General features: G+C 31.9%; 2 protein-coding genes across 3 annotated transcripts; both read right to left on the reverse strand.

The window, feature by feature from the left end:
* Positions 1-263: 263 nt before the first annotated feature.
* Positions 264-2,650, reverse strand: LOC121175151 (slit homolog 2 protein). Of its 2 annotated transcripts, XM_041017231.1 has the most exons (6): positions 2,503-2,650; positions 2,226-2,381; positions 1,601-1,672; positions 1,378-1,503; positions 1,036-1,137; positions 264-632 (listed from the first exon to the last, which is right to left on the reverse strand). In XM_041017231.1, the coding sequence occupies exons 1-6, from the start codon at positions 2,594-2,596 to the stop codon at positions 532-534; spliced, it is 651 nt and encodes a 216-aa protein (XP_040873165.1). In that variant the 5' UTR covers positions 2,597-2,650; the 3' UTR covers positions 264-531. The 2 variants fall into 2 exon arrangements, with proteins under 2 accessions (XP_040873165.1, XP_040873166.1); XM_041017232.1 differs by lacking the exon at positions 1,378-1,503.
* A 1,121-nt stretch (positions 2,651-3,771) lies between these two features.
* On the reverse strand, positions 3,772-8,108 carry LOC100787634 (katanin p60 ATPase-containing subunit A1). The gene is made up of 7 exons (XM_006583071.4): positions 7,828-8,108; positions 7,240-7,741; positions 5,967-6,164; positions 5,280-5,524; positions 4,913-5,071; positions 4,682-4,769; positions 3,772-4,319 (listed from the first exon to the last, which is right to left on the reverse strand). Exons 1-7 carry the CDS (start codon positions 7,947-7,949, stop codon positions 4,038-4,040), a joined length of 1,596 nt encoding a protein of 531 aa, XP_006583134.1. The 5' UTR covers positions 7,950-8,108; the 3' UTR covers positions 3,772-4,037.
* Positions 8,109-19,242: the final 11,134 nt, after the last annotated feature.

Below are 19,242 nucleotides of genomic sequence, written 5' to 3' on the forward strand. Positions count from 1 at the left end.
AATTAGTCAAACTTTTAGTCTTGTACCTCTCTTCAAATTTAAAGAAATCAAATAATGAGTTAACATAAGATTGGGTCTGAATGGCTAGAATAAAATTACTTCGGATCAAGACATTCAGCAAATAATTATAACAAAAAATATATTATTAGATTTTCACTTAAATTTCAAAATGTAGGTGAATAACAATTAATTTCAACATGGAAATGGCAAAATATTGTCACATAACACCTCACCAGCTTTATTAATATTCAAAAATAGTTGGAAAACACAAGTCTAACAATGCTAAGGAAGAGAAAAACACAAGAGAAAGAGTGGAATGAGATTTAATTAAGGAGATGAGATCTTTTAACAGATATTTTTCATACGTACAAACTAGGAATCGAACTTTCAACAACCATATATTTAAGTGACAAAATTATGTGTTAGACCACATCGATATATATAAATGTCTTTAATAATTTTTCTGCTCTGCATAATAAGCTATGTAAATGAAAGAGTACTCTGGCATGGACAGCCCAAGTGCAACGCACTTCATGTTCCCTTTAAGTCCAGATAGATTTGAAATATTAATGCTAATATCGTCATAGCTAGCATATGAAGCTCCCCTGTACAACTCAGGGTTTCACCTGAACCTGTCATGTAAACAAAATGACAAAATAAATGCAATTATGCGCGCAAATATTAATTTATCACCATTAAGATTAATAAAATTAGCTGATAAATCTAAAAGAACATATTTATTCACTTGAAATGGCATGTGACTTTGATAACTTGGTCACAGATGAAAGACATATGCTGGCACTATATTTTAGAAGTTTCAAAATATATGTTAATTAAGTAAATTACACTTAATATTACCCGAAATCACACTCATATTCTTTAAGATTTAATAATATTATATTTGATATTATATCAAATATCTAACTAACTTAATTAAGCTAAACCTCCTTAATAAAACTAGGGATTTTAAGATCAAAGTGTGGGAATTCAGATGGTTCAATGCTTATGTTAAGGAATGTTTTGAAGGGTACGTACTTGCAGTAGTTCCAGGAGAGGCAGTTCCAGATGTTGCTGGGGGTGGCGGAGTTTCGGAGCTGAACCCAAGATCAAAACCATTGCAATCTCCACCGAAAGTGCCTGCAATATTGTTCCAGTAAAATTAAAAAGGCATTGGATGGATGAATTAAGCAAATTAAGCCCTGTGTTTGTTTTGAAGGAGAGAAATAATATACAAGAAAAGTTTTATATTTTATTATGGGACACCTACATCTTTTATATTCTATTTTAATTCAAAAATTTCTCTCTTTTTTTTTCTCTTTGTTTCTATCATCCGAGTCAAACACACCCCAAAAGAGGATAAGAAAAAAAGCAGTTTACATTTCTTAAAGCAAAACAACTTTGGATCGTTAAGTAGATTTTCTGAGCCTTCATTGCATTGACACCTAAAATCAAAGCCATGATGACTCACACAGTTTCCATCCCCACAGAAATTCAACAAGCAAGCTGTGTATATAGTAAATTAAAGCGTTAAACAAGTGGCAGCTAGCAGCTAGTGAACGAATTAAATTAAAAGGCAATTAATAATGAATTATGAGCTTACGGTCAGACACTTGTGTAGGTGGAGAAGAAGGGGGTGCCGGAGATCCATTACCACAATTGAAATTAACAGTACCTGCACCTTTCATCCAAAGTTCACCATCTTTTTGTTTGAATCAATGGATACTTTCAATTTCGTTACATAAATTACATTGCTATAGAAGTTATAACTATTTCAACAAGGTTTTCATACACAACACTTGAATTCAAATCCTCATTTAAAGATAAATGCCCGTGTATCTTAAATCATTTTTATGAATATAAAACTACATTTTAATATTATTTTACTTCACTTCTAGCATAGGAGTAATAACAAAAAAAATTCAAAGGCAAGAAACAATCAAGTTATGAAATTAAACAAATAAAAAATAAAGTTCTATATATTAATTGTTTGATCAAATTAAACTCAAATTTCAAATTTATCCTGTTTAAATAAATAAATCAAGTTTCAGAAACCTCTTTTTTCAAAACTCATACGTAAATTATAACTATTTACATGAGTTTGACTATTTTGTAAGGAAGCCTACTTTTATATAAAGTATAACTTATGTAATAAAGGCACTTTTATTTTTAATTTGTTTCCTGTAAATATAAAGCGTAAGAATAAGAAGATCGATTACTTTACTCACAGTTAGGAAAACTGCATGGCGGTAATTCGATAGAACCAATGTTAGGCTTCTTCCAACCAGATTCACAATCGCATGTGAAACCGAGCAATTCAGCGGAAGAAAGTTGGCATGTTCCTTTCCCACAATATACAAAATCACATATATTTAATAAATCGTCTGCACAAACAACACACCATGATATATATATATATATAACCTGTCAGATACAAAATATTACTATATAAATGAAAACCAATCCAATTTCCAATTAAATAGATAGCTAAGAGTTTAACTATACCTTGTGTTTGGTTGGACATTAACTGTGTGGAACTAGTAGCAGAGACATCACAAGTGAAGAGGGATACAAAGAAGCAAGGGCAAAAATTATCCATGTCAACATTACCATTGGGAAGAAATTAAAGAGGGAAACTATATAGTCTGGTGAAATAATTTATAAGCGGTATAACCTATGAAAAACTTCTTCAATTCAAGGTATATATATAGCCTACCTTGCCTTGCCTTGATTGACTCTTGACGCGATAGAAAATTGACAAAAATATATAGTAACGATGAAATAAAATGCGATATATAATTCAAACTATAAAAATTATCTCTAACGTATCAAAAGCAAACGAAAATGGCTTTTAGACAGTCGACCTTTTAAAACTAAAAGAGACCATTCATACAAATTTAAAAACTATATGTATCTGCCATCTCAAATTTTACACACTTACAATAAATCCCATGCACTCTTTGATGTAATACAAATATGACGTTAAACAATAATAAATTTAGCCACTGAGATTGGGCAAGTGATGTACGGTCCAGGTAATTTACATAAAGATTCTAAGTGGAAAATTTTGTTATCATCATGCTATACAAAAAATAATAATAAATTTTACCGTTGTGCAACTGAGATAATAAAAAAAATGCAATTCAATATACAATTAAAAGTATAAAGATTGTCTCTTATTTTCTTTTCTTTTTATGAATTCCTATTAGTTTGTCTCTATTCTATTTAATCAAAAGCACCATGGCTTTTGGCTTTGCGCTTTTTGCCAAGAAAATAAGACAATCATATTACCCTGCCACTTTGATTTTCTCATTGAAGACGTGTTGAGATTTCCGTTACATGCCGGACACAATCAAGCAACTTTAATGCCTCGTCATCATAGGCAGACTTGAAAGAAAAAGACACGCCACACACGATTCAAGGCATGTTATTGTTCTCCTCTGCTCATCTAATAAAATTTTTGTGACTTATAGTACTTGAGATATACCGGGTATGATCCAAATATCACGATTTTTTTTTCCGGAATGTTTGATACAAATTTCACAACTTTAGAGCACTATATCATGCACAAAAACATTATTTGCCAATGCAAGCCATTAGATGCAAAACGGAGGTAGATTCTGATCCTATTTTAACAATGCAAGCTTTTGGCAAAATATAACCCGCATTAGTTCAATATTGCAAGCATTCAATCTTTTCTTTGCTTAGAGATTGGGTCTATATAACAACAGCAGTAGTTGCATGCACAATTGCACATTTAAGTGTCCACTGGCATTGGCTACAAATATAACTAAGTATATTAAGTGATGATAACTGCTTTGAAATCATGTCAGACTAAATTACATCAATATTCAATGGTCGCAGATACAAATTAACAATTGAAGATCCCTCCAACATCATAAAACTACAATGAATCGTGTCAGCAAACGAATGAAATATCAACAAACAACGGATACAAATCACCCACCCATTGGAGAACAGAAATAAAGTAGTAGCCCAAAAACAAAAACAGCACTACCGTCGTTGATGTGTCCCAGTCTTTATGCTGATCCAAACTCGGTAAACCACTTCTCATGGCGTTCAATGTCAGCCTGAGAAACACTTCGTTGGACCTTTCCCAAAGCTTCTTCAAAATCACACATGGCAACAGGATCCTTTGAAATCTCATCCTTGGACATGTTCTTGATTTCATCACGAGTCTTTCCTGCTATCTTGCGCCTCATACCATTCAAGGAAGCATCGCGACAGACATTTGTCAAATCATCTCCACTATATCCCTCTGTCCGGCGAGCCACTTCGTCTATATTGACATCAGGTGCCACCTGGTGAAAGACAAGTACAATCAGCAATAATAACAATAATCAATAATCCAAGTTTTAGCATCATTATTCTGCTGCCCTTTCCATAAACTGTTCTCACAGTAAGTTTAGTGACTGATAAACACTCCAGTATAAATGACATTCACATCACAAAATAATATTATCTGTCTTGACAAATGCTCAAATTCATTTCTTTTTTTTTTCTTGGTAACATAAATCCTTAAATACTAAATATTAATAAATAAAGCTCAAGTCAACATAATTAATGTTATTCACAATTTCACTTATAAATCAATCACAGCTTTCGCATAACAAAAATTGCAAGGGTCAAAATCCTATATGACCAAATTAACAGCACAACTTGCCTCAACAGTCTTCAAATTGATTCGGATCAGCTCTTTACGACTCTCAAAATTTGGAAGAGGGATATATATACGCTTTTCCAGCCTTCTCCTGTGTTGCATTAACATCAAATCAAATCAGAATATGTAATCTAGTATATTAAAAGAGATCTAAAACACAGATAACTAATCATACATTTTTATCACTAACAACATAAACTGTAGATAAAGTATAGCAACAAAACAAATAAAAACCTTAGTGCCTCATCAATATCCCAAGGGAAGTTAGTAGCTGCCAAAACCATTACTATTTTACGGCTACCATCTTCATTTGTGGCACTATTGCTTACACCATCAACCTGAACTAGAAGTTCAGACTTCACCCTTCTGGACGATTCATGCTCACCAGAAGCCCTGATTAAGTAAAAGTGAATTCAATCAGATCTCAACATAACTACAACTCTACAAGAGATAATACAAATTAAAAGTGAACCCAACACAGCCTAGGAACATATACAAGCATTATAAACAAAGAATTAAATGAAGATATTTTGGGAAAACATAAACATGTTTCAAAATCTACTACATACAATGGATGACTGAAAGAACAACGAAGGCTTACCCCCTAGAATTGCATAGAGAATCAATTTCATCAATGAATATTGTGCTTGGTGCATATGCTCTTGCAAGATCAAACAAACACCTCACCATGCGCTCACTCTCCCCACGCCATTTAGAAGCTAAAGTAGCAGAAGATACATTAAAGAAAGTGGTCCCACATTCAGTAGCAACTGCTTTAGCAAGAAGTGTCTTCCCAGTTCCTGGAGGTCCAAACATGAGAACACCTTTCCACGGTCTCCTGATTCCCTGCAAGAACAGAAATAATGAGCTCAAACTTCAATATTCACCAAGACATTTAATTCACTGAGATTCAAAATGTGTGGATATGTTATGAGCTTTATTAAAAGAATAGGCTAATCAAACAAGCAATTTTCTAATAAAAAATTCAAAAAGTCATATGAGCTTGATGTAACAGGAGAAGCATGAACTTATTTTGCAACAATAATTTCATAAACAAGGCTTAGTTGCAAATTAAATAGAATTGTATGCAAAAGTAGTTCATCACCAAGTGGCAAACAAGGGTCTAAAATTAACTACCACGATAACAATTAGAGAGTAGTATCATATACAAATCATAATTCCGAATTATTAGTTATAAAATATACCATGATTATTAAATATAACTGGATTGCAAACATTAGGTAAGCTAGTTTTAAGAGAATTCAGAGAAAAATTAGTTCAAGATTACCTGGAAATATTCAGGCATCCACAAAGGAAGAACGACAGCTTCTTCTAGAAGCCTTTTTGCTTCAGTAAGCCCTGCAACATCATCCCATCTAACTCCAGGAGAGGTTTCTAACACGTCCCTTTCAAGCATTGCAGCCAATTCTGGATCAGGACCTTCATATTGAGGCTTCTTTGACTTACCATCTTCAGCATCGCCATTCTGTCCATTCCATGAGCAATTGTAAGGACACAACCACATATCTAAGAAGTTAAACGTTTCTCAAACTATCTAGACTAAGGGATGCAATAAGCAAAGGGCAAATTGATAATCAGAGATACAACACAACATGAAGAAGAAACACTTGACCATGGATCTAATACAAAATAAACACCTGGATGCAATACGCTAAGTGTGGGATTGGATCCATGTTTGACATGCCTCAACTTGAGTCTAGGATGAGTCAGACATGATTTTTTCATTGACCATGATGTTTGACACAGTGTTGAAAAAATGATTCCAAGTTTTTACACTAAGTCTCATTCAAGTTATTAGAAGCAGCCTTTGCATCAACACTAATAACTTGAGTCATGTCTTTTGTTCCATGTATACCCTTAGTTAGACTCAAGTCAATTTGGTAATTACATACCCAAAATCAACTTTGATTGCTAGTTTCCAAACAACATTATATGTCAAAATTAATTTTCCAATATTTGTTATCCAAACAAAAATCAATTTACTATAAACTCACTTTCACTTAGAATCGATTCTACTTCTACAAAATCTCATCAATTCTACAAATGCATCGCCAAACATGCACATTCTAAGTGTGCGTTTTGATTCACGTAGAGTGATTCAGAATCGCATTGAAGGAGACTAGTTAAAGGATTTTAGGTAAATGTTCACACGTTAATTTTCACTAATTCTGGGTTTGAGTCCATGTAACTTTAGGTAACTTTTGCATGGAATCAAAGTTTTATATTGAGTTTTACTACTGACTTCTTTTTATAATAAAAGCATGCAAACATAAACAACATCGCTTCAAAATCAGTTTTAACCAAAATCAACTAACTTCAAAATAAATTTTGCCAATGTTCATCTAAACACACCCTAAGTATGCTAAGACCAACCTATTCAATTAAAGCATTATAAGACTAGGCAAACAACCAAATAAAATTCGGTTGAGTCCACCAACCAAATCAATAAACCATACTTAGAAACAACTTCTCCAACCAACAAGATAACGTGAGACGGTAAATTTTCTCCAACAGACTGCCTCATCAAAGCTGAAACTTACAGTTACAGCTGCAGCAGCGGCATCCGTCTTGCTAGCCTTTCCAGAAGCAGCGCCACCCTTCTTTCCGGTAGTCGAAGCTCGAGTCCCGGAGTTAACCCTACCGGTAGCACCGGCCTTAGCACCACGCCCAGCGGCACCACTTCTGGTTGTAGCGCCACGCGCCCAAGCCCCGTCTTGGGCCGATTTCCGAGCACCCACTTGACCGGGCCGCGCCGGTCTCCGGCTGGTGGTGTCCCTGCTGGGCGGCCGCCACACATCAGGATCATCAACGGGACCAGAACCGCTGGATGAAGTGGGGTACTCATCCAACGGCTGAAAAACGAAAGACGATGATGACTTCACCGAAATGGGAGGCGAAGCAGGGCGTCTGCCAATGGGGTTGTCTTTGAAAGCCCTTCTCTCTGCATCTAGCTGCTTTACCACTTCTGTTTCCTCCGAAAGTGATTTCTTTACGTTCATCCATTTCGCGCGGATTAAAGGGTCTTGGACAGTGCTTAGGTGCCTGAAGAAACAACAATAGAGGAAATTAAGGAATCAGAGAAAAAGAGAGAATTTAGTAAAAAAGAAGAAGAGGGTAGTAGTTGGTACTTGTTGATCTGGGCGAGGGCGCCGTCGAAGAAGATGATGGAGGTGTCGTAGAGGCCTTCGAGAGCGTAGTCTCGGGCTAACTTGAGATGCTCTTGCAACCCTGCTAATGAACCTCCAACCATATTCTCTCCTCCACACCTCTTCCTTCAAACGCCCATTCAAATCTCACTTCATTCCATGGGCTTTCCACTCCCATGGGGCCACCAGCCCACAACCACTTTTCCTTTCGTAAATTATGAACTGCCCCGTTTTCTCCTAACTAACTACCCCTTTTTGTTTTCGATATGAATTTCTTTTAATCATGCTAATTAACATCTTTGATTTTTGGATAGCATTCCCAAATATACCTATAAACTTTTTTTGTTCCGACCATGGTACTGGTATAAAATTATCCCCCCTAAAAACAACAACAAATTTTCATTGAAAATCATGAACGCAGTCTTTTCTTCTCAACATAATTTATTTTATATGCAAAGATCAATCAAAGTTTGAATCTTTAACCATTTTACTAAAAGATACAACCTGCTAATGCGTATGCGAGCGTATGCCAACCGTTATTGGTATACACCTATAGGTTGTGATCTTTTAAATTGAATACAAAATTAATCTTTAGTCAAAGACTTAGTTAATAATGTGTTACCTAGAAATCAGACCAAAGTCATTTTTTACAAGTTTAGGGTATACTGTCAATTTAAACTAACTCATTTTGTAAATAAATTCTTTGTTTGTGTAAGTATGACTTATTTAGGTTTTTTATTTGATATCTAACTAATCATTATCCCCACCAAGTCAATTGATTTTGAATAAATACGATACATTTAATTATAACTTCATGTCTAATCCAATAATAAAACTTAGACTTTAATTCTTAGACTACAACGTCAAACCATCCAACCACTTGTACTAAAACTTTTGATTCTTTTGGTGAATAAAAAACTTGTTTTTTCACATCACTTCTGCCAATGTTAATGTTTTCATTTTACCTTTTGATTTGAATTTCTAACTCTACATCGTCCTTTGATTCGTTTGATCTTCCTTTTTTATTTGAATTCTATGGGTGAACCTTTGGTTAATCATGTTAATTGATTCCATCATGGATATTTTCAAAAATTGAGCTAGCATTACACGTGCTTAAAAATAATTAGTGCAACAAGGAACAATGACCTCTTAGTTAATTAAGGGTTTATTTGGTAAAGAAAGAAAGATCGATTATCTCAAAAATGAAAAGCTAGCCAGAGGTTAAAAACATCCAAAACAATAATAAAATTGTAGAAGTTGAATTCCTTATTTATGATTTATTTGGATAAAAGAAAAGAAAAGAAAATAGAGAAAGTACAAATAATACATTTTATTTAGTATGGCTGAAGAAAAAATAACGGAAAAAGGAGACAAAAAAGTATCTTTTAAAAGCAAATTTTCAAAATTTTCTTTCGTTTTTTTTTAATTCAAATTTTAAACATTTCTCTTTATTCATTTTATTTCCTCTCAACTAAACAGGGTTACTGTGCTTTATCATGCTCATGGACCATTATATCTCCTTCAGGCATTCAATTCTTGGTACCCACGTGGTGGTGGATCTTGATGGCCAAATTGAAAAAAGTTGGACTAGCAACTTCTCAATTTTGTTACACATGAATTTCATCCTTTTGTCTTTTGAGGTTTTTGCTAATGTTTTAGTCTTGTGTCTACTTTATATGTATAAGCACGAGTGATCCCTTCATTCCATATGCTTTTGAGAAGCAGAAAATGTTAACAATGTGATCTTCCTCCACACAAGAGTGTTTCAGCCCTCCACACATAATAAGATACCTAAGCTGCAAACATATGCATAGGCAAGATATCCTCAAATACATGCTCTATAAATGAGTAAGTGTCAGGATAAGTAAAGAATGCAACAACCCTTAAAAAAAGAAGAAGTAAAGAATGCAACAAGGTTGTCCAATTAATCCATCTACCTATCAAACATAGTTACCCCCTTGAGCAAAAATGAGTGAAAACCAAATAGACGAACAGAGCCAAAAATATAAACTACTAATACAGGGTTGGAATGTTGCAAGAAGCTACTAATATATAAACTTGAAGTATAAATAATAAGTTTCATAAACAATCGTAAGAGAATCATTATCAACATCAATCACTCTTAATAAAGTGCATATTTATTGTCCTTTTTGTAATTTGTTTAAGTAATATTCTAATAAATAAAAAATTTTCTACTTACATATATCCTCTGACTCTCATTGCAACACTGTATTGTCTACTTATCTTGTGTTAGTCATATTCTTTAAGATATGAAAATTGGTAAACTCTACCTTCCTTTTTTGTGGATAAGATGATGATTGACTTCCACCAAGCTTGTTAGTTTCATAAAGTAGCTTAAGATGTTGCTTAAGGTCTTGATGGTCTTCTTATCCAATGAAGCATGTAAAAAGCAAGGATTGAAGCTATAAGATAGACAAAATTGAATGAAACACATTAAGGGTCTTCTACTCATATGAGGTAGTCAACATTCCATGATACATAAAGAATATTAGTCTTTATCAAATACAATGTTGTTTGTCATCATTAAAATTAAGAGTTAGATTGTCTTAGGCCTAAAAAAACATTTGTTCAATAAGCGTTTAATTAAGTTGTTTGAGCTAAATGCACTTTTTGAAAGAGTAAGAGTAAGAGTCCGCAATTACACATTACTCGTTTTATGTCAACATACAAGTGGTTGTTTTCTAATCAAATTATTGATAAAATCAATTATTAATATTTTTAGAATGTATAAACCACATGGTGATCTTTTGCCACAAACTAAATAAACAAAATTAAACTTTTTTTATAATTTCTTTTAACTTTTTTTGCAACCAAAGTAAATGGAAAGAAAAAATTATTTTCTTTTCTTTTATTTCTTTCTTATATATTTATCTCATTAAACAACATTGTCTTGAAGTCCACCCTCTACACTCAAATTTTCTCCCAACGTCAGTCCTCTTCTATCGTCACACGTGTCACTTTGTCCTTAATCACTTCTACACTGTTAATTTTGTCTAAGATTTAGATCTACCTCTTATGCTTCCATCGAAGTCACTCGATTCACTCCCCTCACTATAACTCCGTCTTCTATGAATCCCTCCCACAATACACCACCATTGAGTACCACTCCACCACAAACACCTCAATTGTCAACACATGCATAATTGAAGAATTGATCGAGTTTCTACACTCAACATTATTGCAGACGATGGAATTATTGTGACTGTCATTCACAACCCACTCGTTATTATCGCCTTATACGTCGACCACTCAAGCACCTCCATCGACCTTGATCATATCTTGCAACCCAAACACTCTCTATCCTGTTTTACTTTACTTTGTGGGAAACAGGTAAATTAGAGAAAAAAAATATAAAAAATACACACAAGGGAAGTACATTTAGTAAATAGGGGAAATGCATTTAGCAACTACTCTATTTGTACTTATTCGCATTGGCCTACAAATTTAACAGGTCGGTCTAAGTTGAGTCACAATAATAAATGGTAAAAGTTAAATACACCTCTCTTTAATTTCTTTTTCTTTATAAAGTTACCCTTTTCCAAAATTGTAAGTTGCATCCCCTTTCATTGTGTCCCCAAAGAATGCCACATCCACCAGATCGTACAAGCCACACTAGCTTTTAGAATGAGTTCTAAGAACATCTTTAATGGGATTCTTATGTTGGATTCTTAAATTCAAGAATCTCTTTTCAACAAATCTAATCTAACAGTAGACTACAACCTAAGATCTTCATCGTCGAAGTTGAATTCTAGGAAAAGAAGTCTTAAGAACTCTTCTTCTTCTAAAAAAAATAGTTTTTTGTTGTCTCTCTCTAACTAATTTTAGAAGAAACCAACATAAATTAGGGAAGAAGAAGGAAGAAGAGAACTCATTAGATCAATCAAAATAACAAATGTAATATAAACAAAACTCAGATCTAGAACAACATAAACAACAAGTTTCAATTTTTTTTTTGCAAAATAAGAGCTTTCTTCTCTGCCTCTTTGTTCCAAAACCTTATCCATGCTCCCCTCTTTGATTTGCTCACTTTGTCATTCAAATTGATGATTTTGTCATCAATTTCGATGACGGCCTCCGATTTGCGGTTGTCTTCGGAGGCCACCGCAACCTCGGTCTGGTTGTGGTTTTGGTTTGGAGGTTGTTGATTTTGTTGTGGTTGTTGGTTCTGGTTCTAGGAAGGGGAGGGGGAAGAGAAAGAAAAAGAGAAAGAGAAGGGTAAGGGGGAGGAGGACTCAGAAGAAGAGGGGGATGGAGGACTAGAAGGAAAGAAAGAGAAGAGGGGGTTGGAGTTCTCTCATTTCCTACTATTGTACACCAATCACAAGACTTAATTCGAATGTTTGCTACTAAAACTATAATGTTTACTATTGTAAAATTAGACTTTTTATCGGTTTAAAAATTATAAAATTAGATATTTGAAATCCTATAAATTTAATATTTGATGATGTATATTTCACACCATTTTTTCAGTCTCTTTTGTGATTGTCATTCTCAATTTCAATCAAAAAATTTTGAACCTAATTTTAGTTTAAGTTTTATTTTTCGTTATTGCCTAATGGATTTGAATAAGTATTATTGGCAAGTATATTATAATTATTTGCAAAATAATCAAATGTCTTTGTCAACCAAATTTTTTTAAAATTTTCGTCCTTTTTTCCCCTTATTATCACCACCACCAATGAATTTCATACAAAATAGTCAATTCTTTTCAATCCAAAATTTTCAAAGCTCTCAAATTTTTCCTTCAATTCCACCAACCTCCTCCATTGTGTTTTGTATGCATCCCAATACTTCTAATAGTACGCAATCTCCTTCCATTGATGAAGTTGAAACACAATTTTCATAATTTTCTATCCAAATTGGGCTAGACGGAGGAATAAAGAATTCAAAAAAGAAGAAAACAAAGATGTAACATCTTTGGGTTTTATGGCTCAATGTCTCGACCAATCCAATTATTGGTGATAGTCAAACAAGAGATTGATTTTGGTCGAGAGTCATAGAAAATTACAACCAATTCTGAGACAATCTACCAGAAAGGAGCTTGACTCAACTTAAACCTCGATGACAAAAGATAAATCATGTCGTGCAAAAGTTCAAGGATCATTACAACCAAGTTGTTGATTTGAAGAAAAGTAGTTACATGGAGAACGATGTCATGATTTATGCATACACAATTTGGAAGCAAGACAAACTAAGTGATTTTACTTTTGAGCATGCATGCGAAAGATCGACCAGAGTGGTTAGACCAACTTAAAGAAAGTAGTTCCAAAAGAACAAAATCTTTTTCTAATAGAGATTACTCGTCATCATCTAATTTGGAGGATTTTAAACGTTGATGTATCTTGTGGTGTCCTCCCGACTTTGCTACATACTTACAAGCAAGACACTATATGCATATAAGAGGAATTTATCAACAACTTCATACAAACTTGGTGAAACATATTTTAGTACATTTTGGTCACAACAATGATGAAATTTTCCCCGCTAAATGTCTGTTTTGTATTTTGTTACTTACCAATGTTATCTATTTTTTGTCGATTTAACTTTAAGTCAAAAATAAAAAAATCAATTATCAACATCTTTAATTTTTATTATTAGTTATTTCATAATTAAAATGTATATAATTAATTACTTAAATTTAATTTAAAACTAATTGATAAAATATATTCAAGTAAGATTCATTATATAACCCATAAAAGTAGCTCAAGAATCTAAAATAAGATCTACCATTAGAATAAAAAAAAGAAAAAAAAAATTCTTATATCTTATTATAACAGATCCATAAAAAAATAATCCAAAAACTTAAAATTGATTTTATCACTAAAGATACTCTAAACAAACTCCAAACTACATAGATCTTTAACAAAGATGGTTGTGAATGAAATTGCATCCATGTAAAGTTTGAAGATTTTGATCCTCAAAAGAAGCCGAAAGGGAACATGATTGTTTTCACTTGTGTTATTTTAGCCTCAATGACTTCTATCCTACTAGGTTATGATGAGTACTATTTACAAAAAAGCATTCCTTTCTATCAATCTAAGTATTATTTGGTTTCCTCATTCTGCTACTACTAATTTCTTGTTTATTGTTCCCTTTTAATATTTGCCACTACAAACTGCATATACATTTTGTTTTGTATTGAGTGAAAGATCATATCTTTCTTAAATTATTACATCAAAAATTAATTTTACTTGCCATATATAATTTTTTTATCCAATTTTTTTTCATACCTTTTGATAATATCACAAAATGAAAGTGTTGTTGGTTACCAATCTCTCAGGTGATATATATAAAAGTGTGCCATGATTTCCGTCACACACCTCAATTTTTTCCACAACGCAACTTAATTTTTATCCAATAAAACATTATGCGAAAAATTTCGTACTATCTAACACTGTTCATCTCAAAATTAAAGTGAAAAAAATTGTTGATAACTGTTTTATAAAATTATAAATAAAGCTTGAAAAGTACAAATTAGCCAATTAATATTGTTTTACACTGACTTGTTGATATGCCATGATGCATCATAAAATTACCTCAAAAAAAAATATAAAATTATTTTACGATGACTTGCATCAAGAGTAAACGTAGAAATAAAATAAAGCATTTCTGTTTTGATCTAAACATTTTTTTCTATAACTTGATCTAATCACATTTCAATAAAGTAAAGTTGGACCACGTGTATAATTGCCATTAATAAGGTAGAGTACTGATACCAATGACACATTCAAAAATTAAAAAGGAACAGAACAAGAAAGTACCCATTGACTTGTTTGCATTAAGTATTAACCGCCAATAACAAAGTTGCATAAAAATAGATAATTCACGTGTTAGGAAACCGAAATATTGGCTTCAACAAAGGGGGTTGAATGCATAGAAGGAGGGTGAGTTGTCCTATTGTATAATGTGTGCATTGGGTTCTGGTTCTTGTACTAATTTGCTATGGGTTAAAATTGTATTTGTTTTATTACATCAATATTTTTTTTATAGAATTAATAAAATAAAACATGCTCCATGATTTAATGTAATAAAACAATAATTTGCTATGGAGTACTATGCATAAAATAATAAATGATTGTTTTATTACATTAAATCATATTATATTTTAATATTTTTATTCAATTAGCATACTAAAAATATTAAAACAAAATATAGAATTAATATGTTTAACCATCATAATTAAAAAAATACATATTAATATTAATACGTACGGAATTGCAATAACTTCTCAAAAACTGTCTCACTTTGCTTACAACTTAGCACTTCCATGGATATAATATATCTTCAAATTACAAGTAAAACTAGAAAAGTAGTAGTATAAATTAGTCAAAGGATATGTCGATTCAGTTATTTTTATTTTTTTTGTGACATTATATTTAAAATTTGTTAAAGGGAAAGAAAGAAAGATCTGTTTGGTTTCGTAGTCCCAATTGTGGTCTCATCTCATGACCTAATTTGTTTTTGAACAGTCCCAATCCTGGGTTGCCCACGTACAGTACAGTCATGTTGAAATCATGATTAGGGTTGCTTTGCTGCCCATGTATTTGAATTGCCTGAGGGAGTCATCAATGAGCCGAAATAGGAAAACCATGATGTAGGCATATTCAATTGGGTTTAGGATTGCTTCTCATGCATGTCATGTGTCTAATGAAGGAATGAGATGAGATTTTGAAAATTTCCTTATACTGATCTTATTTTCTTTTTAAAAACATAAAACATTTTTTTTATAAATTTAATTAGAATATAGGAGTATTATCATTATAAATACATTTTATAATATTAGATAATCACAAGTTATATGTATAATAAGTTTACTTATTTGTATAATTATTATTCTAAAAATTATGATTAAAATATTTTTTAATTGGTTGGCAATGCCCGTAAACTCTTTCGTACTAATAATACATAATACATGACAATTAAATTCTTTGCGTTTTATTTCTAACTGCAAAAAAACTGTTTTCTTTTAAATTTAATCAGACAAACGTAGAAAAAATTGGAAATTTGGCTAAAATTATAAAATTTTTAAAATAAGAGAACAAATATCTCTATTTTAAAATAAAATAACCAAAATCATATATTTTTTAAAATAAAAAGATCAAATATCTTAATTTTAAAATGAAAAAACCAAAATTATGAATTGAATAAAATAACGAGACCATAATTACATTTAAGCCTAATTTGAATTACATGTGAAAGCCATAATCATAAGTTCAAATTTAGAGAATATCTAGAAACATGAGACAATTCTCTATAAGGAACTCAGCAAAATAATCTCGTAATTTTAGGAGAAGAGGTGTCTCTTCACAAAAGGGGATCACATTGATCAACTCTAAGTAACTATTTACCAAAAATACATGTTTCCACAAAATTATAAGATCATGGGATTGACGTCTGTCCATTGCTAGAAAATCAAAGAAGTTGGTGATATGATTTTTCTTCCTTCAAAGCACTCAAGCAATAATCAAAGTGAATGTGATTACAATTGATTTGTCTATGTTCTTTATGACTTTTTCTTTCCCCAATTTTCAACTCTCACGTAAAGGGTTAAAAGTTTATCTTGGGTAACTTGTAATGCAAACATGATTTTGTTTATATTAAACGAAATTGATGTTTTATAATTTTTGAATTGGTAAATATTCAAGAACTTGAATGTAAACAAATATTGAAAGGACTTTTGTTCTCGAGCAAAACTTTTTGTTGTTTTATTTTATATTAAAACATGAATTTAATCCCAAAGCTAGATATGTTCATGTGTTTCCCAGCATATCTATTCTCATTTAGCATTACAATAGTATGATGGAAAACTATCCATTTTCTTCTTAAACGAATGGAACATTTTTATTCGTGTACTAGATATGTATGTAGAGTATGTTTTGGTTTTACCTTCATTCAATTTTCAATGTGGAGATGTGGGTTTAAACACAGCTCCAAACATGCTGGTAGCCTATCTTAAGGAACTGTATATTGCTATATTTTCATGTTTGATTCTTCTTTTCGAAACATGGAAATAAACAGTGTTGACTTTAACCAGAACAAAAGAAAGCTCTTTCAAATAAATTAAAACAAAGTATTTCATGGATACTTAAGTGTTAATTGACACTTAGAGAGAGAAAAAGAGAAAAATATAAATATAATAGATGATATAATATGACAAAAAGATAGATAGAAAGAAACCGTAAGTGTTAATGAGATGTTTGATATATAAGAGTATTCATATATTATTATTCTAAATCAAATACAGTAAGAAAAACAATGAGTAACGAGTTAAACACACTCCTTGAGGGCCACTTTGTATGAGACTGTTGCGGTATGGTTTCCCTATTTTGCTTGAAGATGAAGCCTATAAAAAAGATTTTTAGACAAATATGTATTGAAAATTGAAACGCGATCGAGTTAGGATGGACTTAATTTTATACATCAGGCTATTCCTCATCGATCGCCATCTTCGTCCCTCATAAAGAACCAATAGTTCACATTTCAGATGAGTAACATAGAAATTTAAACCTCAACAAAGGGATCTTGGATTTGGCTCCAGTTATCTAGGAGTGGCCCACTGGCTAGTATCATGCATGTGATGCATTGTGAACAGTTAGGCCTTAAACCATACTTTTAAGTAATGACCAAACCATACTATGGTCCACTATAGATAAATCGATTATACAATTATATGGTCTGTTGACATCATTAGAAAATCATTAACATTAATAAAATACCAGCATCAATTGTATTGTATTAACCATTCAATTCATTGGAAATCAAGCCGTTCTTTACCAAATAGCAATTCCCGAACTGTCGATCTCCCAAAAGTCCAATATGTACGCGAAAAAATAAAAACAAGACAACAAATGCAAGGAACACCATTAATTACATAAGACATAAGTTGTGTATAAAAATTCTCACATATTTTGTAAAATAAACCAACAAGCACTAATGTTATTAATAAATTTCTACCAGATTTTTTTTACCCACCCATAATTAGAGGAACCCTTTCCATTTTGCTTAAGAAATTTTTCTAAACGAGGTTGGAATATTGTGGATACATATTGACTTATGCACAATTGCCCTTTTATCATACTTTATTTTTATTTGGCATGCAAGTCTTCTATGTTTTTTTATGCCTGCAAGTCTTGTATGTATGATTAAATATACTATACCAATAAGAGAATTAAAATATAATGGACACTAATCTTTTAAAAATATCAGTGAAGCATAGTTTAAATTTTGAGTTGAAGTATGGAGAATATACAAATGGATCAGTTAGGACTTAGGACTTATGCGGAAGGGGTTGTTTCACTTCATGTGGGGCACATATAAGCCACATGCCACTCATGTATCTGTCGCAAAGCTGCTAAATCACATGCTTTTCATATTAAAGTGTTCCCATTTCCTTTAATTCTATTCCTTATTTATAGTTCAAAAAATTTCAAAACATTCCAAAAGTTTTTAATTGCCTTGCCTAGCTGTTACTCTTTTAAGACAGTTTCATCTGCTCCTCCTACTCTGTTCCCTTTCCTTTGTCAGAGACTCAGCGTGTTTATGACGAAAATTTTGAATTTGGATGTTCTCAATTCTCACATTTGGTACTTGTCTACTTGAGCTACCCTTCATAACATTTGAATTGACAATACAGGAAAAGATTAATGTCAACAGAAATAAGATTTTAAATTGATTGATAAACCTGGTAATCCTGCTTACATTTCTCATTCACATCACAATCAACAAACCTTCTCAATATTATTTTTGCTAATAGCAACCGTTTACATGTTGATGGAATCCGACCAGATAAAAAATATTTACAATTACGATATGTTCTGCCCAAGGAAAAGTGAAATGTTATATAAGAGTTAATTATGTATAAATTTTTTTGGAATAACCAACAAAATCAATTTCTAATCTAATGAATTGGAAACACACATGATATCTTATTCAAGAAAAAAAAACACATATCTCTAAGATTTACTTTATACTAATAAAGTGAATATATTAAAAAAATTTAGGATAAAATTTGACTTTATAGAGTTTTACCTTATTTTTAAAAAAATAATTGACTCTACGTTATATTATTTATATAAAATGCTCTAACCATGTATACTTTGCATTCTTTATAATTCACCAATCAGTGAGCAATATATTACATAGTACTAGAATATTGAGATTTTTTAATAAAAGATTTTTAAATTTTTATAAACTTTTGAATTTTGAATTGCGAAGTAGTCCTAACATAAATAGCATTTAAATTATGATAATTCATTAAAAAAAATGCAATAATTTCAACGACTTTGACTTTATTCGTGCATGTAAGACAAGGTCCCCCGTTTCCTTGGCGAGTTGGCGTCACTAAAGAACATGCTTCACATTAAAAGATAATATGAA

This window comes from Glycine max, chromosome 7 (genome assembly GCF_000004515.6).
Source record: "Glycine max cultivar Williams 82 chromosome 7, Glycine_max_v4.0, whole genome shotgun sequence".
Lineage (NCBI taxonomy): Eukaryota > Viridiplantae > Streptophyta > Magnoliopsida > Fabales > Fabaceae > Glycine > Glycine max.

Coding starts and splice junctions, on each gene's coding strand:
- LOC121175151 (XM_041017231.1), bottom strand. CDS start 2,596: ATGGATAATTTTTGCCCTTGCTTCTTTGTATCCCTCTTCACTTGTGAT. Junction 2,382..2,502: donor AATGTCCAACCAAACACAAG/GTATAGTTAAAC, acceptor TTGTTTGTGCAG/ACGATTTATTAAATATATGT. Junction 633..1,035: donor CTCTCCTGGAACTACTGCAA/GTACGTACCCTT, acceptor TTTACATGACAG/GTTCAGGTGAAACCCTGAGT.
- LOC100787634 (XM_006583071.4), bottom strand. CDS start 7,949: ATGGTTGGAGGTTCATTAGCAGGGTTGCAAGAGCATCTCAAGTTAGCC. Junction 4,770..4,912: donor GATATTGATGAGGCACTAAG/GTTTTTATTTGT, acceptor AATGCAACACAG/GAGAAGGCTGGAAAAGCGTA. Junction 4,320..4,681: donor TCAATTTGAAGACTGTTGAG/GCAAGTTGTGCT, acceptor GTCTTTCACCAG/GTGGCACCTGATGTCAATAT.